At 45.2% G+C, this 26,281-nt stretch overlaps 1 protein-coding gene and 1 long non-coding RNA gene across 6 annotated transcripts in view; one reads left to right on the forward strand and one right to left on the reverse strand.

Moving 5' to 3' along the window:
• Nucleotides 1-1,039: 1,039 nt before the first annotated feature.
• Supt6h (SPT6 homolog, histone chaperone and transcription elongation factor) overlaps nucleotides 1,040-26,281 on the reverse strand; it is a 33,807-nt gene continuing 8,565 nt past the window's right edge. For all 5 annotated transcript variants that reach the window (XM_013152150.2, XM_013152148.2, XM_003469725.4 and 2 more), the window contains 35 exons: nucleotides 25,524-25,682; nucleotides 25,353-25,429; nucleotides 24,842-25,034; nucleotides 24,531-24,615; nucleotides 23,473-23,746; nucleotides 22,848-22,949; nucleotides 22,061-22,177; nucleotides 21,627-21,716; nucleotides 21,313-21,455; nucleotides 20,155-20,303; nucleotides 19,907-20,005; nucleotides 19,093-19,222; nucleotides 18,857-19,007; nucleotides 18,545-18,699; nucleotides 18,188-18,383; nucleotides 17,574-17,713; nucleotides 17,332-17,449; nucleotides 15,305-15,381; nucleotides 14,933-15,068; nucleotides 14,507-14,644; nucleotides 14,262-14,429; nucleotides 13,424-13,551; nucleotides 11,964-12,171; nucleotides 10,298-10,445; nucleotides 9,814-9,956; nucleotides 8,434-8,574; nucleotides 6,896-7,091; nucleotides 6,287-6,525; nucleotides 5,645-5,758; nucleotides 5,357-5,481; nucleotides 3,304-3,416; nucleotides 2,979-3,056; nucleotides 2,726-2,892; nucleotides 2,068-2,255; nucleotides 1,040-1,788 (listed from right to left, as the gene is read on the reverse strand). In XM_013152150.2, the coding sequence (XP_013007604.1) occupies nucleotides 1,602-1,788; nucleotides 2,068-2,255; nucleotides 2,726-2,892; nucleotides 2,979-3,056; nucleotides 3,304-3,416; nucleotides 5,357-5,481; nucleotides 5,645-5,758; nucleotides 6,287-6,525; nucleotides 6,896-7,091; nucleotides 8,434-8,574; nucleotides 9,814-9,956; nucleotides 10,298-10,445; nucleotides 11,964-12,171; nucleotides 13,424-13,551; nucleotides 14,262-14,429; nucleotides 14,507-14,644; nucleotides 14,933-15,068; nucleotides 15,305-15,381; nucleotides 17,332-17,449; nucleotides 17,574-17,713; nucleotides 18,188-18,383; nucleotides 18,545-18,699; nucleotides 18,857-19,007; nucleotides 19,093-19,222; nucleotides 19,907-20,005; nucleotides 20,155-20,303; nucleotides 21,313-21,455; nucleotides 21,627-21,716; nucleotides 22,061-22,177; nucleotides 22,848-22,949; nucleotides 23,473-23,746; nucleotides 24,531-24,615; nucleotides 24,842-25,034; nucleotides 25,353-25,429; nucleotides 25,524-25,682 (5,072 nt within the window). In that variant the 3' untranslated portion in view covers nucleotides 1,040-1,601. The remainder of the gene's footprint in view (nucleotides 1,789-2,067; nucleotides 2,256-2,725; nucleotides 2,893-2,978; nucleotides 3,057-3,303; nucleotides 3,417-5,356; nucleotides 5,482-5,644; nucleotides 5,759-6,286; nucleotides 6,526-6,895; nucleotides 7,092-8,433; nucleotides 8,575-9,813; nucleotides 9,957-10,297; nucleotides 10,446-11,963; nucleotides 12,172-13,423; nucleotides 13,552-14,261; nucleotides 14,430-14,506; nucleotides 14,645-14,932; nucleotides 15,069-15,304; nucleotides 15,382-17,331; nucleotides 17,450-17,573; nucleotides 17,714-18,187; nucleotides 18,384-18,544; nucleotides 18,700-18,856; nucleotides 19,008-19,092; nucleotides 19,223-19,906; nucleotides 20,006-20,154; nucleotides 20,304-21,312; nucleotides 21,456-21,626; nucleotides 21,717-22,060; nucleotides 22,178-22,847; nucleotides 22,950-23,472; nucleotides 23,747-24,530; nucleotides 24,616-24,841; nucleotides 25,035-25,352; nucleotides 25,430-25,523; nucleotides 25,683-26,281) is intronic.
• LOC134476509 (uncharacterized) lies at nucleotides 4,591-12,451 on the forward strand. Its single transcript, XR_010048225.1, has 3 exons — nucleotides 4,591-4,740; nucleotides 11,139-11,246; nucleotides 11,888-12,451. It is a non-coding gene; the product is annotated as an uncharacterized LOC134476509 (long non-coding RNA).

The following is a 26,281-nucleotide window of genomic DNA, read 5'->3' on the forward strand; positions in this document are numbered from 1 at the left end:
TCTGCCACTGCCTGGCTTTTCACTCCTTATATGGCCTTCAGGAAGGTGCTTATGGCACCACAGGGACTTTCCTGTCTAGTGTGGAGCTGTTCCTGCTAACAAAACTGAGTTCCCAGCAGCAGGGCAGCCTCTTTTTCTGACTTTTGCTAACAAACAGCTGAAAAGGTCCTGACTGAAGAGCAGTTGGAGGGAGCGCGCCAACTCTGGGCAGCAGTGGCCTTTTCTGACTCCTTTGCTATGCTCCAAGCAGACAAAAGGGAGAAGCCTCATGTCTAGCATTGACTCAAAAAGCTGTGAAATGAAGCCTTATTGAGAAAACTGGGTGATCAGGATTCAGAACAAAAAGGCAGGGGAGCTGGGGAGTGGAGTAGGGTGGGGAAGACGGACTGGAGCCAGAGGGCTGGTTGGGCCAGAGCCAGGAAGGGTGGTGGGAGATGGGAAATGGCTTCCACTGCAACATCCCAGCTCCCTTTCCCTAGGCCTCTGTGAACGTGTGAGTGTGAGAGAATGTGTGTGTATGGCCAAAACCCTGACTAGAGGTTGTCAGAGACCAAGGAACACCTGGGCAAAAAGAAAAAGTGGCTAATACAGGGGCTCAAGATTTACTTTGGGAAGCCCCTTCTCCACTACACAGGGAAGACCACCAACCCAGTCAACAGGCACTGTGTGCGTGTGTTGACAGTAGCTCATATTCATGAAGCCATGGGCAGCTCATACCTGCGGGGTCCTCATGCAGGCTGATAATGCTGGTATCACCGTTTCCCTTTTAATTTTAATGTACGTGCTGCCCAAGCAAGCACATCATCTCCCTTTCAGATAAGAAAGTAGCTTAAAACAACAAAGCTGGCACAGGATCACGGCTCAGAAGAGGGCAGGATGGTGACCTCAAGCACTTCTGAAGCACAAGCTGCCTGTTTTTCTCTGAATGCTCACTTCTAAAGATCAGAAGGACTGTGGGGGGACCTCAGAGCTTCAAGCTCTACTTTGAAAGCCACCTGGTGAGCAGATAGCTGAAGAGTGAGAGAGAGGCTTGGGCAAATTCTCTGTAGAAACACTGTTTATTCAAACAGGCAGGAAGCGCAGTGGCAGCAGGTGGATGACCAGGCAGGGGCTGGCAGGTTAGCACTGTTCTCTTATGTCCCCCACAATCCTGCTTTTATAGCCACTAGGCTCAGAAACACTTTCCCTCCTGCCCCAAACTGAATAAATAGCATCCCTCTCCCCATGAAGGCTGGGGAAACACAAGTGCTGAGCTTGTTGCCCCATCACAGCCCAGAGTCAGGTGAGGGCAGAAGCTCAAAATGGCTTGTTTGGAGTAGAATCCAAAACTGCTCCACTCTCATCATCTTCCTCCTTCCTGCCACACTCCCTCCCAGCCTGGTCCCAGGACGGGTGGTCTGTGAGCATCTGAAGTGGGAAAACTGCTGCCTGGCATACACTGAGCTCAAGCTCACAAGGCCATCAGCCTGTCACGCATCCAGGCTGACCACCCAAGAGAATGCCACTTCACACCACTTATGGACAGAAAAAGGGGCAAGGAGTGAGGCAGTGGTAGGCCTTTCACAGCCTCAGAGGCAACCAGAGTCTGAAAAGCAGGCCTCCTACCGATCCATCTCATCCAGGAGTGGGGTGGCATCGCCAGCAATGGACATGGGGGTGCTTTCGATCATGGGGCTGGGGGAAGGCCGAGGTGTTAGCCGCTGCTTCTGTTTCCGCCGTTCTGCCTCCTTCTCTTGCAGCCACTGCTCTGCCATCTTTCCCCAGTCGATAGCTGCATGGCTGTTGGACCTGAGAGAGGGAAGGAAAGGCCTCTGAGATCAGCTGTCTTCTGGGGCTTGCTGGAAGCCTTTCCACCAGTCACTCGTGGACCAAGCATAGGGAGTACCTGCTGCGCTGTGGCAGAGCAGAAGCCAAATGTCACAATGGCCTTTTGATCTTGCACTACAAATCAGTGCCTGGAGTCCTCACAAAGGATCAAAAGCACCTTTTTATCCTAAGCTCCCCAGTCCTCATGGTAACACCTGTCCCTACCAATAACTTGCTCTCTGCGGCCACCTGTATACTTACTTTGGCTGCTGCTGCCGTTGCCGGGAGCTGGAGGAGGGCTGGGGCTGGGCTTGGGCAGACTGTGGAGTGGTGCTGGCCTGGAGCTGGTGGTACTGTGGTGTGGTGATGGGTTGGCTTGGGGTTGTGTAGGAATAGCTGGGGGTCATTAGTGGCGTGGCCACTGGCTGCTGGGCTGGTGTCGGGAACACCTGGAGAAGCATGGACACATCAGTGAAGACAGGTTGTGGGGTTGTTTGATTCTGATTCAAATTTCTGTGATCTGCAAGGGTGGGCCCTGCACAGAGCTTTGCAGCTGTCTGACCACACTTTGAGCACAGTGTGGTTCTGAGCAGCAGAGGGAGGCTAGCAGTAAGGCACAGGCACCCAAGTCCACCAGTCCTGAATATTTCAGATTTCCAGTGGCTGGAGGGTTCTAAATATCCCAAAGGATTCTGGAAAGGCAGATCTTCCTTTTATTCTCTTCTCTATGCAATGGGCTAGAGAAAAGGAACATCTACTGGGGACCTTCCTTAATGTTGGCACATTTCTTATGCAAATGAAGCACCTCAAGGTGGACATAGCCAGATATCTAAGCTGGTAAGTTGGTAAGCTGGTAAAGACAACTGTTCCCATGTTCCTAACTACCCCATGCAGGGAGCCTTCTCCCCAAGCAACATACGTGGTAAGCACTGCTGCCTCCTCCACTGCCACCATAGCCATACTGGCTGGAGGCCCACTGGGCTGGGGTGGCATTAGGGTTCTGACCCTGGCCTGTTACAGCAGCAATGGCACTGAACATCTGCGAAGTCATGTTCTGGGGCAGGGCATTCACGGCCCGAGTTAGATCTGTAAGCACAAAGGTGAGGATCAGCATGTCAGAGGTGAAAGTCCCTTGGCTCTATCCCTCCCAGGCTCAGCCCTAGGTGCCTCACCTGCAAGGTTTATGTTGGCCGGGGTAGCATTGATAGAGGCAGGAGTCCTTGTCCTGCTGCTGCTGCTGGGGGTGATGCCTGTGAGAAATGGCTGGAATTAGTTTTGTCCCTCCAGAAACCTACTTCTGGCTTTCCAGTTCAAGGGTTTGGAAGGGTGGGAAGGAACTCTGTACAGGCCCAGGGGATGGAGAACCTTCCTGGTGCTAGGAGACGGGCAGGAGTGAGACAGCTAAAAGGACACCCTAGCAAGGCTAGTGATCACTTTGGTCAGGCTGTACATGTCCTTCCAAACACACCCCAGAAACTGAGGGAGAACAAAACTTACCTGGTACAGGATCTTGGTAGTGATCCTTAAACCATCTGAAAAGTCCATTAACAGTTGGGAAGATTTGGCCACGGTACCGGAATCCCTCTGGAGTCACCGTTACATATTCTATCCTGGGGTTTTAGAAGGAAGCATACTGATGTTACTTAGAGTAGCTGTGAGTGGCCAGAACAAATGTTCAACATGTGAACTAGCCACTAGGTGCCAGGGGAGAGGAGAGATGACAGAGCCTGTTGCTGCCCTGTGAAGTGAGGCTATGTGTAGCTGAGTACAGTGCAGGGCCTGCACATAGGCTGCCAAAGGACTGCAGGCTGGAGGAGGTTGTGCTACCACACAGCTGGAGTGTGAAGGCAGCATCTGCAGGTAAGGGCAAAGACAGGTCACGACGTCAGGGGACCTACCAGGGAAGTAAAGTACAATGCCCCCTACAAAGATGTTTTTCTGCCCCTAGAAAGTGGTTAATCTGCCTTTATTCAATACTTCTGAGAGAAAGAGTATAGCTAAGAGGAGGACCAGGGCTCAGACCTGGTTCTTACTCTAGTTTGAGATTTGCCACGTACCATCTAAATGACAACGCACCAAATTATTAAATTATAGTCTGCTGCTGCTGCTTTTTTTTTTTTTGGTCTTTTTGAGACAGGGTCTCACTATGCAGTTCAGGCTGGCCTTGAGCTCACTTTGTAGCTTAGGCTGGTCTCAAACTCACAATGATCCTCCCTCTTCAGCCTCCCAAATTCTGGGATTACAGGCATGCGCCACCATACCCGGCTTATGCTTCATTTGTAAAATAAGCTTAACAGTACTTCAACCCACAGTATGGGTGTAGGGATTGAGAATGTGTACACAAAATGCTTACCACAACACCTACCTTGGGTTTGTGCTCAACAAGAGCTATCAACAGCCAACAGAAAATACCATGTGGCAAAGTTCTCACATCCACCTAAAACGTGCTTCCTAAATCTTCTCCAAGTGTGAATTCTGCTATATTTGGAGAATGTGCAAAAAGTCTACACTCCTTTTCATATGAAGCCATCATGACAGATCTGCTCCTGGTTAGAGATCTCCAGCTTACTCAGCTGTTCCTCATGGCAGTTACCAGCCCTGACACGACCTTGGCTGCTGTCCTCTGGAAGCGTTGTAGGGAAAAGCTTCTCAGAGGTCTCAGAGGGAGTACAGTATTCCAGATGTGCCCACAGTATGCAAGGCTTGTCATCTGGCCTCTAGGTCCACTAATAGTCTGAGCAGTGTTTCACATGTGCCCAGTACAGGTTAAGAATAGAAATGCACATGACCTAGCCAAAAGCCAAGAGAAGGACACAGGGCAGGGCTTGGGCAGACAAGGTTGATGTGATCCCATTGATGAGTGCAAGAGACAAAGAAGGCAAGCCTAAGGAAACAGGACTCTCCTTGGGGCTCCTGGATGAGCTAGAGGCACAGGTAAATGCATGCCTTGGGAAGGGCAGCCTGCAAGTCATGTACAGAAGAGGGAGTGCAGTAGACAGAAAAATGCCCGTGGACCCATCCCCTTCATTGTGGGCATAAGAGTCAGTACACTGCACCATCAGTGAATCATTGGCTAAGAGTCTTGGGGAAGGTGAAATGGGACAGGAAGGAAAGACCAGGGTGCTGCCCTGTCTTGCACCTCAGAGTGTGGTAATTCTGGGAGACAGGTAAGATGCAGTGCTACTGAAAGTGCCAGTAAGAATCTTTAGCTGGATATGGTGGCTCATGCCTATAATCCCAGCACTCAGAAGGCTGACGCAGGAGGATCATTGCAAGTTCAAGATCAGCCTGGGCCACAAGATTAGCTCAAGACCAGCCTGAAACAGCATAGTGAGACCCTGTCTCAGAAAGGTAAAAAAAGACAAAACAAAACCCCCAAAAAACCCCTTGCCTTTGCCTCTAAATTATCATCCGCTTTCCCATCTCAAACTTCAACCTCTATTACAGGCAAGAGGAGAAAGGCAGTCAGGCAGGACCAGAGCCATGTGGCTCCCTTCCAGGCTATCTGCAGACCCCAGTGGTAGCACCTTCTCAGCACCAGTGCTCTCACCTGGGTTTACCCCGGGGCTGGTATCCCAGGAGGAACTTGCCGGGCAGTTCCTTGCAGGCACAGATGAAATAAGGGATGAAGGTGGGCTTCTCCTTCTTAGTTTTGATGAGCAGCTCCTCTAATTTCTGGGGGTAGAATGAGGGAAAGAAGTTGGGACAGTAGCATGCTTGGTACACAATGTCTGGTGCATTTATACATACACTTCTGCCATCACCCCTACATTGAAGGGAAACATACATCCTTAGAGCCTGCAAGCTGTCATCCCTCCTCAGAGGGCTCCAGGCTCACCTTGCGGTCCCCACCACTGCAGTCCTGATAATACTTGTGGTTCAGAAGGTCCCGGGCAAAGGATGCCATGGGCTGGACATAGCGGGCAACAATCTCATCCAAGTCTTCAAATTCCTGTGGGAAGAAGGTAAAGGCTCCATGTGATACATCTAGACCTGAAAATCTAAGCCCTTCATCATCAAATCCACCTTGAAGAGAAAAAGCAGGAAAGGTGGACTTCCTGGTCTTGCTAAAACTGCACTGCACTACCAGGCATTCTCAGTTTGTCACTGAGTCATACACAGACACACTGGTTCTGGAGTAGAATTCTGTGATTCTTTCCTGGTTCTTGGAAACAGTAGGAAATGTCATCAGACTTCACTCAACACAGGAATGAGAAACTTGATATGTATGTGTATGCACAATACACAGGTATTTTTTCCTTTTTCTTACTGGATTTATTTTAAAATTTGGACAGGCAAGAAGGGGACAAAAATATACAAAATGGACAAAGTTTATTCCACATCACATCTATTTGTTTGCTTGCCACAGCTAAAATACATATAATGTATCCAAGGTACTAATGTCCAATGAGAGTGGGCAGAAAGGTCTCGTTTCTGGAATCAGGAGCGGGGCTGGCAGGTAGGCATGCGTCTGTCTCACCTCACTGTTGATCCACAGCGTGGCTCCCAGGCTGAAGGCATTTTCCTTGCCCTCCTCACGCACATCCACGTGCTGATAGATGCCATCACTGACTTTCCAGGTCACGGTTAGGTGGTTCTCTCCCTTACTGCTTGGTCGGATGATAACGTCACCCTGGTCCATGGTCTCCATCATCTTTTCTGCTTGCTTGAAATTAATATTATGGAAGGATGGATGTGCAATCACTCGTTTGATATATGCTAAAGAAGGCAGGAAAGAAGTACAGACAGGTGAGGGGGCTGGGAGCCCATACAAATGGAGAGATGGGGGCTTAATTTCTGATTTGCCATACGATAACTCTTCTCCTTGAGATTCTCTGATGTAAATGACATGTTAGACTGGGTTCCTAGGATGCTGAGACAATGAGATTTAAAAGGCACAAGGCCTTAGTGAACAAATGTGACCCCAATAGTCACGTCACATACGACTTTCTTTAACATCTCTTTGCCTCAGCCCCTTCAAGTTGAGCTCCCACTCCTGCTGGGGAACTAACACACACCCCCCCCCCCCCGCCCCGTGGCCTGAGTCCTGCAATGGCAGGACTACCAAGATTCAGTGGTTACACTCAACTGGTCCGCTGCTGCTTCCGCTTCATGTCCTCCTCTTGTTTGTGGTCTGCTGCTTCAGCATCAAAGTCATAATAGGTATCTTTGGGGAGTTTCCACTCGTTGTTCCTGTCCATGAGGTCTGAGGTACGGCAGGTCAAGTCTGCACTGAACTTCTCAATGTCAATCTTCATGATGCGGCAGTGAACAGTCATTCCCACCTAGACCCACAGAACACGTGAGCTGGAAGGCACAAAAATTATGTAGCCCGGGGCTGGGGATTTAGCTCAGTGGCATAAACGCCTGCCTTGCAAGTGTGAGGTCATGAGTTCGATCCCTGGTACCGATAAAAAAAAAAAAAAAAAAAAAAAAAGATTACATAGCCCAAAGCCTTATTTCACATATGCAAAAACCAAAGTTTAAGTGGAAAGGTGGGACTTGCCCAGAGCCCACCAGCCAAGTAGTTGTTTGGGGATGTATCTGGTATGCAGACCACAGGTGATGCCTTGCACCGGTATCTCTCAGCCTAGGCAAGAAAACGTACTAGTCTGCTGGGTTTACCCTGTCACGCTTCCCTTCTCCCATAAAATTGTTATTATTGCTCCTAGGGTGTGACCAAAGGCTCACTGCCCTTTTTTGAGGAAAAGCAAAACAAGGGCTGTTTTCTGTACCTCAGTCAACTTGCTTGAGCCCTTCTGTCTAACTAGTGGCAAAATTCAGTTACCTTGCATGGCTCTCCTGCTGAAAATCTCCTCAGCTCTATTAGAAATGTGTTTATTAGTATATGTGCTCACCTTGGCAGCACATGTACTAAACTAGGAATGTGTCTCCCCAATTCTCCCATGGTTACAGCTCTCCTGGGTTCATAACACTTAGAAGCATAGAATCTGGGAGAACTGGCCTTGGCTGTATCACTGAGTGAGTGATCCTGAAAGCACATGACTTCCTCTGAAAAAAGAAAATAATCTTTTTCCCATTAGTTTATAAGATTAAAGACAATGTAAGTTCAATGTCAAGTGCTATGTCTAGTGAATGTACAGTAATGGTAGCCATGGCACAAGAAAATTAGAAAAGAGAGAGATTTACTTAGGGATCTGCTCTTAACCCTATTAGGCAGAGACCATTTGAATGTTTCTTCTTTGTCATCTGCTTTGTCATCTGTGCTGTACAAGCCCTGAGGTGGCCTGTGCTTGGGCTGTGGCACACATTTTTATCCATCTCCTAGAACAGTGCCACCTGGTCTTGGGAGAACAGGCAGAGCCTTTCTATTTCACAGCATGCGATGCTAAGCCCTGCTTCTGCCCTCTTCCTAAATGGCAGCTTCCCACACAGGAAGAGAGCTCACGCTCAAAGGCTGGCAAGAGGCAGAAACTGCCTTAAGAAAGGCTGTGGACAAAGACAGCTACTCATTCAGATGCTGCTCACTGCAGCCTCCCCCAACTAGTTAGAAATCTCTGCTGAAACTCCACCAGCAGGGACTGGGAACAGAGCCTAACTTCCAGAGGGGAAAGCCCTAAGTTAGAGAATCTCACTGCTCTGATCCTAGGCCAGTCATTCATCTACCTTTACTCGCTCCTCTGGTCGCTTTACCACTTTGTCACTGAGGAATTTGGTGGGGATGAAGCCAGTGACACCATTGTCTAACCGTGTTTTGACACCAATTGCCTGGCCTGGGCACGAACCGCTGTCAAAGTGGTTCCAGACCTAGAGAAGGAATGAGGAAAGAAGGTTGATCGTTAAGATTCTAGAGATCACACATTCAGAAAAAAAGCAGACACCTGGCACTGGCAGAAAAGTCAGTCACAGGCTGAGAGACTTTTAGCATCTACGATGTTCCTTGACTCACAGCTGACATTTGGCATCACAGGCCATTAGCTGAATGTGTCATGCTGATCTGATGTACATCCTGCTAGCTCTTCCCCATTTGTCCTGCCCTAGTGAGCACAGAAATGTCTACTCAGCCTTCTCAGTTCACTAAGTGAATCAGGAATCCCGTGGTTGTCTTAGGTTCTGGAAAAAAACCACCACCTTTCTACTGGGTAAAGTTGAGAACAAGAACTTTTACAATCTGCTAATATCTTAAGGCCCAGGAAAAGTTTGTTTGATTTAGTATTTTGAGACAGTTTCACTATGCAGGTCAGGCTGGCCTGTAGGCCAGGCTGGTCTCAAACTTGCAACAATCCTCCTGCTTCAGCCTTCCAACTGCTAGGATTATAGGAGTGTGCAACCACACCTGGCTCTTTTACTTTTCTTTAAATTTTAAAACAGGATCTTGCTAAATTGCATAGGATATTGACTACTGACCTTATGATCCTTCTGTCTCAGTTTTCAGAGTGCCTGAACTACAAGTGTGTACCACTATGCCTGGCTTAAGTGATTTTTGACCACCAAAAAGACAGATGACATTTAGAGGCATGTGGGATGAAATTAAACAGTGTGAAGAACACAAAAATTGAAAGAAGCCAGGTGTGGTGGTGTAAATCTGTAATCCCAGCACTCAGGAAGCTAAGGCAGGAGGATCAATGTGCATTTGAGGCCAGCTTACACTCCACAGTGAGTTCAAAGCTAGCATGAACTACAGAGCAAGACCCTGTTTCAAAAAACAAAAAACCAGAAGGGGAAAGGAACATGAAGGTGTCTTCTAAGAAGCATACACAGGAACATTATGTCTACACTGCAGGAAAGAAACATGTCTTTCCTTCCCTAATCTGGTAGTGACCTCTTTGGAGAACAGGACAAGAATTAAGGGCTAGAGTGACCATGCCAGAAGAAAGGAAAATACAAGTAATTTCACAGTAGCATTCTGTATGACCTCTACTTGTTTTCTTTGTATACTTGTTTGATAAAAATATGGTCTAAGATACTCCTTTCAGATTTCATTCTAGATCACCAAGCATGCAATTCCAAGAAATCCACTGCACATGGTGACGCGTCAGCACACACCTCACTCAGTTCAGGGAAGTTGTCCTGCTGACAGAAGGGGCACTGCCACAGCCCTGTCTCATCGTTCCGGATTGCCTGGTCGTAGCTCTCACCCTGTGGACGCCTGTGAGCAATGCCAGTGACATTGCAGATGATGAGCTTTCCTGAAAGAGCAGGGATAGAAAGGGACAGGCTGAGAGGATTGAAGGGAGGGCTCTTTCACACCATCTTTCCTGACAGAATATCCGACTTAACATATCTTTACTGATCACCTTTCCCTCCTGAAGGTACACCTTCCCCCAACTAGATGGTAAGGGACAATGAGGGGCTTTAGAGTGACCCATTAAGAGCCCAAAGCAGGTTAGAAGCGTAACTGTGTATTGTTTTTTTAAAGTTCCTTTGGTCTTCCCTACGTGTAGTACAAACCTGCCTCATTCTATTGGAATCACATTCTGGGTTCCCCAACCCATTCTCCTCTAACTAAAAATACATCCCTAGAACTAACCAATGTAGAAAGTTTCTGGTGTTTCTTTGGTTAACATATTGAAGATCTCCTCTGTATTAGGAGAGCGGTATGCTGTCCGGAGGTCCTTGTATCGACAACTCAGTTCTGCCCGGATGTCATACAGTGTGATGTGTTTGTCACCGTAGCCCTGGAAAAAAAAAGTGTATCAGGCAAACTCTTATAAATTGTTTCCCAACTTGAGTCATGAAGGACTGTTTATTTTTTTGTCTTTTTTTTTTTGAGATGGGGTCTCCCTATGCAGTTTAGGCTGGCCTTGAGTTCACTTTGTAGCCCAGGCTGGTCTCAAACTCGCAAGGATCTTCCCACCTCAGCCTCCGGAGTGCTGGGATTACAGGCGTGAGCCACCACGCCCAGCTAGGACTGTTTTTTTTTTTTTTTTTTTTTTTCAGAACCGGGACTTTTTTTTTTTTAGAACGGGAATCAAGTTCAAGACCTCACACTTACTTATTTTTTTTGGCACCAGGAATTGAATGTGGGACCTTGCGCTTGCCAGGTAGGTGCTGTGTGGCAGCACCTCTATCTCCAGCCACCCTCTTTTTTTAAAAATCTTTTTCATTTTTTATCGGTACCAGGGATTGAACTCACGACTGCCTGCTTGCAAGGCAGGCGCTTATGCCGCTGAGCTAAATCCCCAGCCCCCAGCTCCTCTTTTTTTGTCTTTTTGAGACCTGGTTTCACTATGCAATTTGGGCTAGCCTTGAACTCACTTTATAGCTCAGGCTGATTACAAACTCATCAGGATTCTCCTGTCTCCACCTCCTGAGTCCTGGGATTATAGCCATGTGCCACTGAGCCTGGCTTTTTTTTTTTTTTGACACAGGTTCTCACTATGTAGTTCAAGCTGGCCTTGAACTCAGTATGTAGTCCAGGGTGACTTCAAACTCACAGCAATCCTCCTGACTCCGCCTCCTAAGTGCTGGGATAACAGGTATGTAATGCCACATATGGTTCCCATGGGGGATTTCAAAGAAAGTAATAGGCCAGTTGGCTCCTATCAAGCCTTCTTACCTTCCTTCCCATTATTTATTAAAGGCTTTCTTTCTTTTTTTTTGAAACTGGTTTCTCTACCACTGAGGTACATCTCTAGCTCTTTCATTTTTGAAATAAGTTCTTTTTTTTTTTTATCGGTACCACATATCGAACTCACGACTGCCTGATTGCAAGGCAGGTTCTTATGCCGCTGTGCTAAATCCCCAGCCCCGAGATAAGTTCTTACTAACTTGCCTATTGCAGAAAACTATCCTCCTCCTGGCTGCTGGGATAGTGTAGTTAATATGCCTAGTTCACTAAAGTTTTCAGTCAGCCATGAGATGCTTTAATGAAAATGCTTTATGAAAATTCCACATGAAAAACAAATGTAAGGCTGCACTGATAGGAGGAAAGAAGGTATAGAAGGAAATTCTAGAGCTGACATCCTTCTAACTCCTTCCTGCTCCTCACAATTATGGTCACATGTGAGACTTTTCTGGCTCCTTAATAAGCTTGTGAAAAAGTCCTCAAAAAACCTGGTAGCGCACAGGCTGAGCCTGGAGCCTTCTGTGCTAACAGTATTGGGATTTCCCTGGACAGCTGCTGTCCAAGTTTCCTCCCATCCAGGACATTTGGGATGAATTTTTGTGCCAGGCCTTCCACTGTCACCACCAACCTGTCTCTCCAGTTCTTCTGCAAAAGCATCAAGGTCCAAGTCCTTGAGTCGTTCTGGGTTTTCCAAGATTTCTTCGAGGGCTCCTGCAGGATTGGCATCCTCAGCTGACTCATCATATTCTAGGGCATCTACTGCCATCTTCCTGGCCCACTCGTAAGTCTCAGGGTGGACTCGGGAACCATCAAGGACTTCAATATATGAGTCAGTGCTGAAGGAAAAGCAGAGAAGGAAAAGGATATGGAACAACAAGCTTCTAGGAAGAACCCAAATGTCCACCAATGGGGAGCTGGTTAAATAAATCAGGGCACCTCCATATGATTAAAAAGAATGAGATAGATCTATGTGTGCTGACATGGGAAGATGACCACAATATACTGATACGTGAAAATGCACTGCAAAACACTATGAACTGTATGATCCTATTTTTGTAGTAAATGGGTAGTTAGTAAATGCATAGCAAAAATAAAATTTAGAAAAACTGTACTGTACATAAAGTTTGTTATGGTAGTTATCTCTGGGAAGTGAGATTATGGGGGACTTGCACTTTCTGTATAATATTTGTTTATGTTGATTTTTATATAATGAACTTACATGAATCTTAGGAGAGGATGAACAAGAAGGGGGAAAAGACCTTTGAAAATTTGCTGACAGCTGTTTTCCCCCATAAAGCCTTCCCAGGCTGATCTTGCCCGTGCACTCACATGGACCTATGTTATTCGTGGAGTGTTACAGCAAAGCTGAGTGGAAAATGAAGTTTTAGAACTTGAAGCCTATTTCCCCACTGACTTCCATTACTGAATGAGGAGCTATGTGCCCGTGGAAAAGATCCTCCAAAGACTGAGTTGATAACTTCTGGAGAGGAAGAGGTCAATAGTGAAGTCCAAAGTCCAAGTGAATAGAACTTTCTCTTAATAACATCATCTTAAAACAACAAATCTCTCTCCCCTTCTATGTTCTCTCATACCCACACTTTCCATTGCCCGTCCTATTCCCACCCTTATCTGGCTGCAACAAACCACAGAAACAAAAGAAGCTTGTGTCCACTGAACAAAATCTTAGTTTTGGTTCTTTAATTTGTAATCTAAATTGGTTCTCTGATGTTTCTCGCATGAAAAAGGCCCTAATAATTGAACTGATCTTTTCCATAGGTCAGGGGCTCTTGAAATACATATATTCCTTACCTTTGCATTTGTTTTTTTACTTGAGACAGGGTCTCACTATGTAGTTCAGACTGGCCTTGAACTCATTATATAGCCTAGGCTGGCCTTGAACTCACAGCAATCCTCCTGCCTCAGCCTCCCAAGTGCTTTGATTACAGGCTACCAGGCCTGGTTCCTATCTTTTCTTTAAACATTTTAAAATTTAAATGGCTCGGGACCCTCGATATCCCTAATGCCCTGAAGCCCCAAATTTATAGCCCAAGGGAATGTCTTCTGGCCCATCTAGGCAGAGGGCATCACCTGTCCCCCAGGGAGGCTGTGTCAATCTTGAGGAAGCCAGCACAATTCATGAAGACTTTGGGACCCATGTGACACATGGTGACCAGCTGGGTCCGGCTTTCAAGTCTAGTGTTGTTCTGCTTCAGGATCTAGGGGAGAAAGCTGGAGTGAGCGAAGGCAGTAACCAGGTCCTATATCCCTAGCCTGCTTTCCAATCCCCATAAAACCCTCCATGACTCCATGGTTGAACACTGTCTCCCCTCAGTATCTAATTGAACACAATACCACATTATCTACTATCTACCATTAAAATAACTTCATTAATGAGGATGTTATACCTATCAAAGACTATATACAGGTTAATGTACAGCTTAAAAATGTGACATGCCACAGTCACCACTACTCATCATTTTTGTTTCTTTGAGACTATGCTATTCAAGCTGGCCTTGAAGACGAGAACCTCCTGCCTAGACTCCCCAAGTGTGGGGATTATAGGACTGTACCACCATGCTCAGCCCCTATTACTCATCTTAAGAAAAAAATTGCCAATAGCTTTGAAGCTCCACGCACATTCCTCTGAGAAACGTCATTGTCCTGAGATTTTGTGTTGAACATTCTTTCCTGCTTTCTTCTTTGTTTTAAATCGCCATTTTTCAATGAGCCTTAGAGTACAGGAGTGGGAACATAAGCTTAGCCACTAAGGTCTGAAATGAGACTCTCTTACTAGCTGCCTGACTCTGGACAAGTGACTTTTACTTCTCTACTTTTTGGGCTTCCTAATCTGTTAAATCATACTGATAAAATACATGTTTATAATGAAATGGTAATTTCTGAATTTCCTGATTCAATTCAATCCTACCTTCAGAAGGTGGGTCCCTTTTCGAGGTCCCAGGCCACAGACATACTGGATCAAAGCCTGGCTGTAAGGGTGGGCAATGGCACGGTTGACATCGACCCCGACCTCATTGACTCGGTTGATAAATTCACAGTATAAGGAATTGAGCAGTTCTTCTTTCACAACATGTTCCTATCAACATACAGCAGATAAGGATAAAGTTACTGTGCTTTTCGGCTCATCTAGCCTGTCTGTCACATCCTACTCACCTGCAAGGGGTGAAACTTGAGACACAGGATGTCTTCATCGGAGCTGCACACCTGGGCAAACTCTATCAGAGGGTCTTGGATGCGCCGGGCCAGGGAGACAGCTTGTCTCAGTACTGGAGGGTAATCCCGGAACTCTGCCTGGAGTCAATGAAGGTCATTCAAGGGCGTTAAGGTTTTCTCAGTGCCACCAGAAGGAATGTAAATCACTGTAGCTTGAAGCCATTTTTAATTATGACACCTTTTGTCATCAAAACACTTTAATCTCTTGGGCTCCCAATCTGTGCTATGACTGGCAACATGGAAAACCACTGCATGGATGAGTAAACAGATGAAGTAACAAGCCCTGGTAACCTTTGTTTACCTATTAAAACTCTGGGGTTTACAACAGTTGCCTGGGAAGGACCTGAGGTAGGGCTTCAAATTTACCTCTGACTTTTTGCTGTTCATATACAGAATGGCCAACTCGTTGTCAACCAGCTCCACTCCAATAGAAGACAGTTGTTGGCCCTGGTCCAGCTCATGCACAATGCGCTTTATATCCTCAATTAACATCTGGGCATCCCTGGAGGGATGAGGAATGGTAGTCAAAGGATATATATATCCTCAGGGATGGATAATCTCATGATTGGCATGAGTCGGGTAGGGAAGGAAGAGCTTTAAAGATAAAGAGGAACATCCTCAGAAATATCAGTACTCTTGCTGGGCACATACTCATTCTGTTATGGAGATACACCAAACTCAACAGTAAGGGATGAGTGACTCCAGGCCAGTCTTGGCCTAGTGCTTTGGTGCTCCTACCTGTTCTCTCCTGCAACTGTTACCACATGAGGTTTCTTGTTCAGAAGAAATTTTTTCAGCGTTTCAATATCTTGTGCCTGGATTGAAAGAAAATTAGAGCTAACTGGCTCTGAGCATGGGGAGATTTCAATCTCCTTAAGTAGTTTGAGCTCTTATAAAACCAGAGAACACCAAAAGCTGGAGAGTTTTCAGAGGGTATCTGATTTAAGGTGTCACCAAGACTTCAGTCCTATTTGTTAGGTTGGTGAGCCTGCTTCTGCCTACTTGATTGACTAATTAGAACTGACTTTGGTGAAACTAGTAGCCACTAGTCAGAGGTAAAGAACAGAATTCCTTTTACTGTGAGCCACAGCCTGTTTCCCTCCAATACTTAGCCACTTGTCTCTGTTGCTTCAACTTCCCAGGATTCACTTATTTCCCCTGGCAGTACTGGTGATCAGATCAAGGACCTTGTGCATACTAGGCAAGTACTCTACCCACTAAGTCACACCTGCAGCTTTTTTTTTTGGTACCGGGGATCAAACTTATGATCACGTGCTTGTAAGGCAGGCACTTATGCCGCTAAGTTAAATCCCTGGCCACATCTGCAGCTTTTTAACAAAAATTTACTTTGAATTAGGATCTTGCTCAGATTTGCAATGTTTCTACCTCAGCCTTACAAGTGGCTGGAATATAGGTGTGTACTACCATGCCTGGCTTAGTTCTAGTTTGGATCAAGCAAAACGAAGAACTAATTCTATGTTCTTTTGTTCTTATGTTCTTATGTTCTTATGCTGAAAAGGACAACATGGCAAGTGCTTGTTTTCTTCGCCTTAACGATGCCACTTCCTACTACAGTTCCTTTATCATTTCATTTCCAATCCCATATACACTTGGATATTCTATAATTCCTATGGATGTCTATTTCAGTTCTCGTGTGATATCTACTGAACACCTGAGTATAACAAAGTAAGGGAAGCAGTAGTATTACCAAAAAGCTGAGTCTGGTACACAATGTGAAACTGATTATCATTCTTATCCTGGCCCAAAGGAGCTTCTCACTGATGAGACTCCTCTAAAGATCCTAAACAAAACATAAGTTATGTTCCTCTAGCCAAGAAATGTGATACATCTTTCCCCTTTTTGAGCTGTTCTCAAATTTCAAGTGTCCCACTAATTTTCTAAACAGAAGAAGTCAATACCTTCCTTCTGTGCCCCAAATCCATCTGGGCTACATATAGATGACCTGATGCGTAACTACATACCCAGTGGAGTGGGTGCTTGAGTAGTCTCGTCCCTCTTTAAATAGGACTCTCAATGTTAGATATGATGCACTGTATGTTGGCTAACAACAGAAAATACACTGGGGCCTTTGGCTTGAGTATTATAAATCTGTTACTATTTTCTAAGATAATTATACTTTTGGTTGAAACCTAGGCGTGATCAACTAAGTACACTTGAGTCTTATTTATATAAACTATGGCCTGATAGTACTATTCTGATACTCTGATCTCTATTTTAAGATTTTTATTGTGAAATGCTTTTGTCATTATCTTCAAAATGTGGGATCTGACAATAAAACTGAGATAATATCGGGATAAAAAATTTCAGATACAGGGCTGGGGATTCAGCTCAGTGGCACAAGTGCTTGATTGCAAAGCACAAGGTCATAGAATTTGATCCCCAGACATATACAAAGTAGATGAATTCAAATTCTTTTCATGGAAAAAGAGGTACTAAAAGACTAATGCAGGGAAAAGGTTGGCCAAACGCCCCAGTGGCTTTCATTTCCTAGAACAGTATGACTCAGATGCTAGTAACAACAGCAGCAACAAAGGCAGATCAAAAAGCACACAAGGCCTAGGAACTGGCCTTAAGTCAGAAGCAAATTCTGTACCAGATAACATTAGTGCTATCTACTGTCACGGATGTATCACTAATCCCAAGGGTCAGAAATAATCAATGCTTTACACAGGATGCTGCTTAGACCATAGCACTTATCCCACTGAATTACGTGATATATTCGCTAACCCGTCCTGGAGACTTGCCTTCTTTTCTCGTTCTTCCTCTCTCCATGCAGTTCGCCTTTTGGTAAAGTGGGGCAGCCGGAGAAAATCTGTCACTTCTCCTTCACCATTAACCAGGGCACAGAACACAGGGTGATCTCTACAGCCAAACAAAAACAAGAGTGTAATAATAAGCAGTATCAGGCTATCAGTAAGAGAAAAATGAAATAAGGATAATAGGTAAGAGACGGTGCAGAGCAGCACAGTCGTAGATATGCAGTTACCTGGCAGAGGAAAAAGCAATGCCTAGGACTCGAATGCCTTTCCCTTGGTTTTCATCCATAAAGTCATCATCTTCTTCTACTTGCTGATCTGGTCTGTAGGGTGCTACCCTCAACCAATTGTAGAGCTTTCGGCTACAGGCCTAGGGAAGATAACACGAGACACTATGTGACCAAAGTCACCAGCTGGACTAAGGAGAAAAATATAGGTACACATGTACAATGTCATGTATTCTTTTTTTGGTACCAGGAATTGAACTTAGGAACTTATCCTTGCCAAGTAAGGCATTGTACCACTGAGCTATATCCCCAGCCCAAGGCCATACATTCACAATGTGCACAAGCTTCTAGCCTCTTACAATTCAAACGCATACCTCACTTTTGCAAATAGGGTAATACACACAGGACATTAAAGAAACAAGGATTGTCTAACAACTAGGAGAAGGCAGGAAAGAGGCTCTTGGAGAGCTCTTGGGTATGACCTCATGCCTAGTTTGTACTGCCTCTTAGATTATGTGCCACTTGCCCACACCATTTCTGTTACCCATGGAGCACTACTAAGGGGTTCTTTCATTCTAGTCCATGGAAACCACAAGACTGAAGAAAAAAATTCTTACCTTTATGACATAGTCTTTGGCCTCAGCCAGGAGCTTGTTCTTGAGCTCTTTGGCCATCTGCACATAGAGAAACTGCTGTAGAGCTCGCTCAATGGCCATGGTGCGCTGTCGGTTCCACTCCTGAACTTGGTGGCTGAACTCATCCCGGTAATAGAACTGTTTGATTTCTTCAAAATATGTCTGGTCACTGCCATAGCTGAGAAGATACAAAGCTATGGTGTTAGGGATGAAGAAAAGGTGACACAGGATGTCCACAAATACTGAGCTGGGGACAATGGATAGCTCTGAAATAGTGGTTAAAATTCCCAAGAGACCCCCTCCTCCCACCAAGAGTCCCCAGTCAAGGGCTTTGCTTACCCCTCCACTCCCTTCATATCTATGCTGATGTCAATGACAAGCAGCCCCTCATCTTCAGCCAGGCCCATCTTGAGGAACTGGTCATCTCTCAGTTCTTTAACAGGTTTATTCTTTAAATATTTAAAGGAATAGGCATAGTGGGCTTCATCCACATCCTGTATATCAAGAGGGAATTATTAGTCTATGAACAGATGTGCTTCAGGGAGAAGACTGCTTCAGTGCTTGCAGAGACAGCATGGCCAAGGGAAAGGGACAAAACTTGGTCACTCAAACAGAAAGCAGCCACACTTTAAAGTCATTTATCCAGCTCACCTTTCTACCTTTCTTGGTAGGGGTTATATTTAGCTTGGCTCTCTCCTGAAAGGTCTGCCTCAGCACCTGCCGGACAAGGGGTTCACGGGCAATCTGCAGGGCTACCATGTAGCGGGCACCTTCCAGCACAGCTTCTGGAGTAGGGAACTGGCTGTCGAGAAAATGGTGGAGCTGCAGGAAGGGGGTGTCTTAACCATCAGGCCCTTCCTGCCAGCTATGTTCTTCTACACGCCTACCTGCAAACATAATCCTTGGCCAGCTCCAAAGGTTCTGCAGGAAATTGTTCTGTTTCATGCCGCTGGTAGCTGTCCCGCAGGTTTTCCCCAAATTGCTCAGGAGTAAGCCCAAACTTTTTGGCCAAGCCATCTGAAGCAAACAGCAGAATGAAGGTTAAGGCAGCAGCTGGCCTGAAAAACCTCTTGGCTTTCAGAGTGTAGAATAATCGTCTGTATATGAGACTAGTTTTTCTTTTTTTTAATCGGTACTGGGGATCGAACTCACAACCATGTGCTTGCAAAGCAGGTGCTTATGCCGCTGAGCTAAATCCCCAGCCCAGAGACTTTATTTTTAAATTTTTAGACAGCATCTCACTAGGCGGTTCAGGCTGATCATGAACCATGTAACTCGGGCTGGCCTTAAAAGTTCTGGGAATCCTACCTCAGCCTCCCCAGTGCCAGGATTATAGGCATGTACCACCATGCCCGGTTTGTATACTCGACTTTAAAGGGACCATAAATGAGTAGGACCAGACTGCCAAAGAATAATGTAAAAATTGACTTGAAGCACCTGAGGGACTTTTATGGGCATAAGATATAGGATAGACCCTTCCTCTGAGGGTAAGATTCTCACTATTTCATGACTTTAGAGGATCAAACCATCAGGACAGGGTGGGAGAGAGCAGAGGAAAGATTTATGTGGACCATGTGGTAGGTTCATCATGGACTGGTACTTAACTCAGATATCCTTTTCTTTCTATCTACTGGTCTTCTTCCTAGATAATCCCCTTGCTCAAGGCTAGCATGCTCAGGTCCCAAAGAAGCTTGCTGTTACCTAGCCCTGCACTCTGGCAGATGGTGTACATGTCTCGGCGGGAGGCCTGCTTGAGCTCTGGTCCCCTCTGTTCTTCGTCTTCTGCCTCCTCACCTTCCCCTAAGAAGAAAACATGAGGGGAATTAGGCTCTGGTTTCTATCACTTCCAACAATCTGACACATGTTGACAAGCACCACAGGGAAACTAGACAAGAACATCCTTGGAGATGTGTTAGCCAAGCCTCCTTGTTTTCTTTTCCATTACTCACCTTCTTCATCGCCCTCTTCTCTTACACGCTTCAGCTTCTTGCGGCTAGCCTTGGCAGCATTCTGCATTTTAGGGATGTCACGACCATAGTAAAGCAGAAAATGGTTATAGACATCTTTCAACTCATCCATTGACTGTACATCCTTGAGCCTGAAAGGAAGGTATACGAAAGCTCAGTTGTCACTGGGGAAGCAGTGTATCTAAGTTTTGCTACAAGGAGTTGAAGTTTCAAAGGCAAGCTCCGGACTAGGGTGGGTGCTTAGATTCTACAATCAATATACACAAGACCCTCAAAACCATACCTAGAGTACTAGTAGGTATCTTAATGAAGGAATATGTCAAAATGAAATGGCTATTGGTGATTGTTACAAATGGAAGCATAAGCAGACAAGGCAGCAAGTCTCAAGTCCAAAGTCCTGAGACTCCTTTGGTTGTACAGTATTAGCCACTAAAACTATTTGCTGCTCCTGTCACCTCCCTGACTGTTAATTTGGCTTCCTGCATCACTTTATTTACATGAAATAAATACTCAGATCACCAAATCTGAGTTTCTGATCCTTTTGTTTTTTTTTGGCACCTGGAATTGAACTCATGATCTCGAAGTTGCCAGGCAGGTGCTTACGCTGCTGAGCTAAATTCCTGGCCCACTATCTGATACTTTTAACAGTTAAATTTTTAATCAATAAGTCAGTGTCTTTTATATAATGATATGGATAACTAAGATGAATTTGTCAGAAAATTATGTTTGATGTTTTAACTAGTAGGGTTTTTTTTTCTTTGTATTTTTGAGACAGGGTTTCATTAAGTAGTTTGGCTGGCTTTGAACTCATTTTGTAGCCCAGGCTGACCTCAAAATCACAATGGTCCTCCTGCCTCAGCCTCTCTGGGACTCCAAGTGCTGGGGCCATAGGTGTGTGGCACCATACATGGCAACAGGTAGGATTTTTAAGGGATGAAACCCTTAATTTTATAAGATAACACTGGTCTGTAGAGACTGCTTTTGGCCTGAGTGTTCCTGGCAGTGGATTTAAACTTTGCTTTTTTAATGGTACCAGGGATCGAAATCATGACTTTGTGCTTGCCATGCAAGCACTTAAGCCACTGAGCTAAATCCCCAGCCACAGGTTCCCTGCAGTGGAACAAACCCTGTATATGCTACCTTTCCATGTCGGTGGTGTCCAGAGCCCGGATGCCATCAGCAAGAGGTTTGTCAGGGTCAGCAGAGATTTGCTCATACTGATAAGCTTGCATTTTCTCAAACAGCCGTGTTAGGTTTTCTTTGCGGATCCTTAGCTGGGTCCACTAGGGAATGGCAGGGGAGGAATGAGTACTGATGCTCAGCCCTGGAGAGCCAAAGTTGCTCTGTTTCCTTATGAGATACAGAAGGGGAAACTTGGCAGGCCCAGAGTAGTTGGGCTTGTAGTGGAGTCTGTCCCAGACCACAGCTCTTTGGGGGCCACATCTCCACCTTACCTTTTCATCCCACTGCCACACCCTCCATAGGTCATTGATGTGCAACTCAGGCTCCACGTATTCCTTTCGGTAGAAAGCAATGAAAGGGACCTAGAGTGGCAGAGACTGAAGTCACCCAAAAGAAATAGCTGCAGGATTCCATTTGCTAGAAGGTATTTATCTCACAGACAAACAGATCTAGGAAATTGAACAGCTCAAAGAGTGGTTCCTCAACAGGCCCATCCAAGGAAGGATACTCTCCCCAACAAATGAAGATAATGCTGGAGACAGAGCAGCCTGTACCTCAATTACTAAGGTCTCCACTGGTCCCAACAGAGCTATCAGGGACGACTTGTAAGGATGGGTAAGGTCCTCACCTTACTTAGTAGCTACCTTTTCTCTCATCCTCTGACTTTCTATCCAATGAGATATCAATTTCTAACCAACGGTGTTACCTCAAAATGCTGATTTCTCATGAAACCCAGGGCCTCTTTGATCTTCTGAATTGTGCTGGGCCCTTTTCGACTAAAGCTGCTTGTTGGCTGGCCTCGGTCTAGGTAATCACAGCTTTCCTACAGTAGAAAAAAGAAAAGCAAAAATACTGTCACTTGCTTTGACTTACCACACAAAACTCCTTCATGACACAAGATGGCCACACACTTTTCTCTACTAGGAACAGAACAGGGCAGGGGAGAAATAATAGCTGCTCATCTTATTCAAGTGGCTCTTGCTTCATGTCAAGATCTAACGATTGCCTGGCATGGTGGTTCACACCTAAAATTATACCATTTTGGGAGGCTGAGGCATGAAGATCCCAAGTTTAAGAGCAGCCTGAGGGCAAGGGTTTTAGTTCAGTGGTACAAGCGCCTGCCAGGCAAGTGCCAGGTCATGAGTTCGATCCCTGGTACAAAAAAAAAAAAAAAAAAGCAGCCTAGGGAACCTAGTGAAACTCTACCTCCAAATGAAAACTAAAAAAAGGACTGGGGATGTAGCTCAGTGCAAAGGCCCTGGGTTTAAACTCATACATTATACAACAACCCCTTAGGATCTTTAGCTGGTGTGGCAGTGCATGACTGTAATCCCACATTTGGGAGGCTAAGGCAGGAGAATTGGTGTGAGTTTTGAGGCCAGCCTGGGCTATGCAGTGAGTTCAAGGCCAGCTTGCACTACATATTGAGTGCAAGCTGTCTCAAAAAAGAAACCAATCAGACAAACAAAAAATTAAGAATCTCTTTTGGATACCTGTAGAGAAATGGTTGGTGTGGCAAATGCATTCCTGTAGATCCAGTCAGCTTCTTCTTCTAGTTCATCATCTTCAGCCCCCTTGACAGGGATAGAGCGGAGCTACAGGGATAAAAAAAGATGAAACTTACTTTATGCCATGTCACAATTAGCAAAAACACATACTATTTCTGGAACAAAATGAGTGTTCCTCAGGCACACATTTTCAATACTTTATACAGTATTGTATGGCCTAAAATAAATAATTTACAGATTGTTTTTTTTTTTTCTGGGTACTGGGGATTGAACTCATGACCTTACACTTTCCAGGCCAGCACTTATGCCATTGAGCTAAATCCCTGGGTTCACAGATTTCTTAAAGAATGCCATATCAAAAACTACAAAGCAGAAAAAAAAAAAAAAAAAAAAAAAGAAAAAAAAAAAAAAAAAGAAAGGAAAAGGAAAAAAAAGAACCACACGCAGGATGATAATCTTGTCTCCTGATCTTGAAGAGTTAGAGTCTCTGGATCTACATCAGATGAAGTTCAATGCCCTAGATACTACTCAAAGTCAAAAATCATTACAAGACTGTTGTGGCCACAAGGTGATGGAGTACCATCAAAGACACAGGTTGGCAGTTTCTTACCTGGAACCTTTCAGGCAGGTCAGTGGCTCGGATTTCATTGTCCTGATCTGTGAGGTGGCTGCTTTCCAGCTCACTAGGCTCATACATCTCAAAGATGCTCCTGCGACTCACACGTTTCTTGGTGGTCTTCTTGGGCCGCACTCGGATTTCACCTTCAGCCTCATCATCCTCATATTCATACTCTTCTTCCAATTCTTCATCATACTCATTATACTTCTCAAATTCACCATAGTCAAAATCGACACCAAAGATCTCCTGGGCTTCTTGTAGGGCTCTGTTAATAAGAGAAAAAAATGTAACCTCTGCACAGATCCTTTACTTGCCCCAGAGAAAGAAGGTCACAAGAAAAGTAAGACACCATATTCACTAAGGAGAAATAGCTTAGGTCTAGGGTATTTCTTTGTAAACTACTGTTTATTAGAATAAAAGTCCATCTTTGGCACTGCAGTGATAGAAAACAAACAGTACCTGGAGCAGAAGGGTTTGTATCCTGCTTAGCGGATCCATCTTCTGTTGAAGCATTATAGTACTCCCTTTAGAGCAAAAGCTTTTGAACTTCTAAGCTCTGATGTAAGGAACTTTTCCCCCACAACATTATATTTAGAAGGTCAACAGCTATGTGGTGGTGCACTCCTGTAATCCTAGCACTCAGGAGGCTGAGGCAGGAGGATTGCTGCAAGTTTGAGACCCTTGACTATATAGAGAGTTCAAGGCTGGCCTGGACTACATAGCCAGACCCTATCTTATAAAACAAACAAATAATTAAACAAACAACGAGGTCAATATATAAATGCGTAAACATAAAGCTGAAGGCAGAAGAGGAATGTTAAAGCCTTATTCCCATTGGCTCCTCCCTAATCCCTTAGAGGTCCTGAACTGCACAAAGCTTTCAGGGATAGTAGGAATACAATAGCAGGAATTCTTCGCCTACCACAAGGTATCGGAGGCACAGAGGCAAAATGGTGTGGAACTGGGAATATCCCAGGAAGCCTGTGACCTCCTTCCTGAGTGGACTCACTCAATGCTTTTATCACTATCTTGTACCAGACCCCACTCACGCATCTGTGTATCCGGGAAGCTTTTTCCGCCACTTTGGTTTTTTCAGGGGCTGTCCATCATCATCTACAATGAAGTCATCAATATCTGGGTAGAGAAGGGAGGGATTATTGTTCAGTGTCAGGGGCTGATCTAGGTCTTAATAGCGCTAAGTTTCTGCCTATGAAAGTAGTACAAAGGTTCCTAGAAACACAACTTCTTTATGTGGAAGGCAGAAGGCTGTAACTGAGAAACAGTTTCCCATTCGAATTCCAAGGGAATAGGAAATCTCAACATCCATCCAAACACTGGCTTCCCACTCAGCGCTACATACCTGACTCCTCATCATCTTCCTCCTCTTCCTCTGGAGGAGCCATGGGGGCCTCCACAGCCTCCTGTCCCTCTTCCCCTTCCCCATCCTGGAAGATTTCCTCAGCGATAGCTTCTTTTTCATGCTCCTCCTTGCCATATTCCTCTTCATCATCATCTTCATCATCTGACATTTTTTTGACACGTCGGTATTTTTGCTAGTGGTGAGAAAAGTTGCCTTATCAGGATCTGAGCGGTGTAGCACAAGGGTCCCTGCTCTTTAGTATCATTTCCATCTTCCCACTATAATCACCCTATCTAATGGGAAAAGTGGGAAAGAACACACTGAATGATGCTCTTTCAGCTTTAAGACCAATCCTTGAAATTGACAAATTTTTGTCTAGCACGTACCCAGATCTGGAAAGCAAATCCAGGGTCCACAGCATAATGGTATCAAGCACCATTCTCTTCCCTGCTGGTCCCCAAACTGGGTGTGCTCCCTCTCCCAAGGAGAGAAAAAGAAAGATTACACTTACTCCTCGTTTGACTTTGACACCCAAATTCTCCTCAATGAGGTCGAAATCATCATCCTCCAGGCGATCATCAAAAGATGCTGAAGAAAACAATGTTATACAATGTGCTGGAAGGCCCCTTCCCTACTGCAACTTCCACCTCAGCATCACTGGTCAGAAAAAGAAACTACTCACTGCGTTTTCTCTTTTTGTGACCAACATCATCTTCTGAATCACCAGAGTCACTGCCTTCATCCTCCTCTCCTTCATCTTCATCATCATCATCATTAATAAAGCCTTTTAGGTTGCCTTGCTCATCTTGATCATCTAGGTTCTCCTCTTCCTCCTCTTCATCTGCAACACATGCATGTTTGAGTCATGGAGACTTGGAAACAGGCTGGGAATGGGGCAAGGCTATCTGCTTAGCTACCAGGCCTGCAACTATGGCCTCAAGTATCAGGTGTTGTGTTAATTCTTCTGCAGCAGCAGCACCTAGAAAGGATGGTTTCTTTTTCTATCCTTTTCCTCTGTACTAGGGACCGACCTAGGACCTTCACATTGAATTATATCCAGAGTTTCTTATTTTTGTTGGAGATAGGGTCTCATTAAGTCAGTAGGTTGCTCAGGCTGTGCTCCAGCTTTAGATGCCCCTGCTTAAGTTTCCGCATGTGTCAGGATTAAAGGCATGGACCACCATGTCTGATTCATCATTTATCTTTAGGAAACATAATCTGCCTGTCTTCTCAAAATTGCTACAGAAGGCTTAATAGGCACCCCAAGCCTATTTTCCTCAGTTTATAAACTCAGTTGCTATGTGCCTTCTATAAGCTCTAATTTTGCTGATAACTTATTTCCTTTTTTGTTGTTGGTCATTTCAGTATTCTACTCTGCTAATGATCCTTAAGGTTAGGATTAGCCAGGGCAATAGGAAACTGGGTGTACAAAGAGTCCTC

The sequence above is a fragment of the Cavia porcellus genome, unplaced genomic scaffold (genome assembly GCF_034190915.1).
Source record: "Cavia porcellus strain 051 isolate PalLab524CR breed Dunkin Hartley unplaced genomic scaffold, mCavPor4.1 scaffold_6, whole genome shotgun sequence".
In the NCBI taxonomy this organism is placed as follows: Eukaryota; Metazoa; Chordata; class Mammalia; order Rodentia; family Caviidae; genus Cavia; species Cavia porcellus.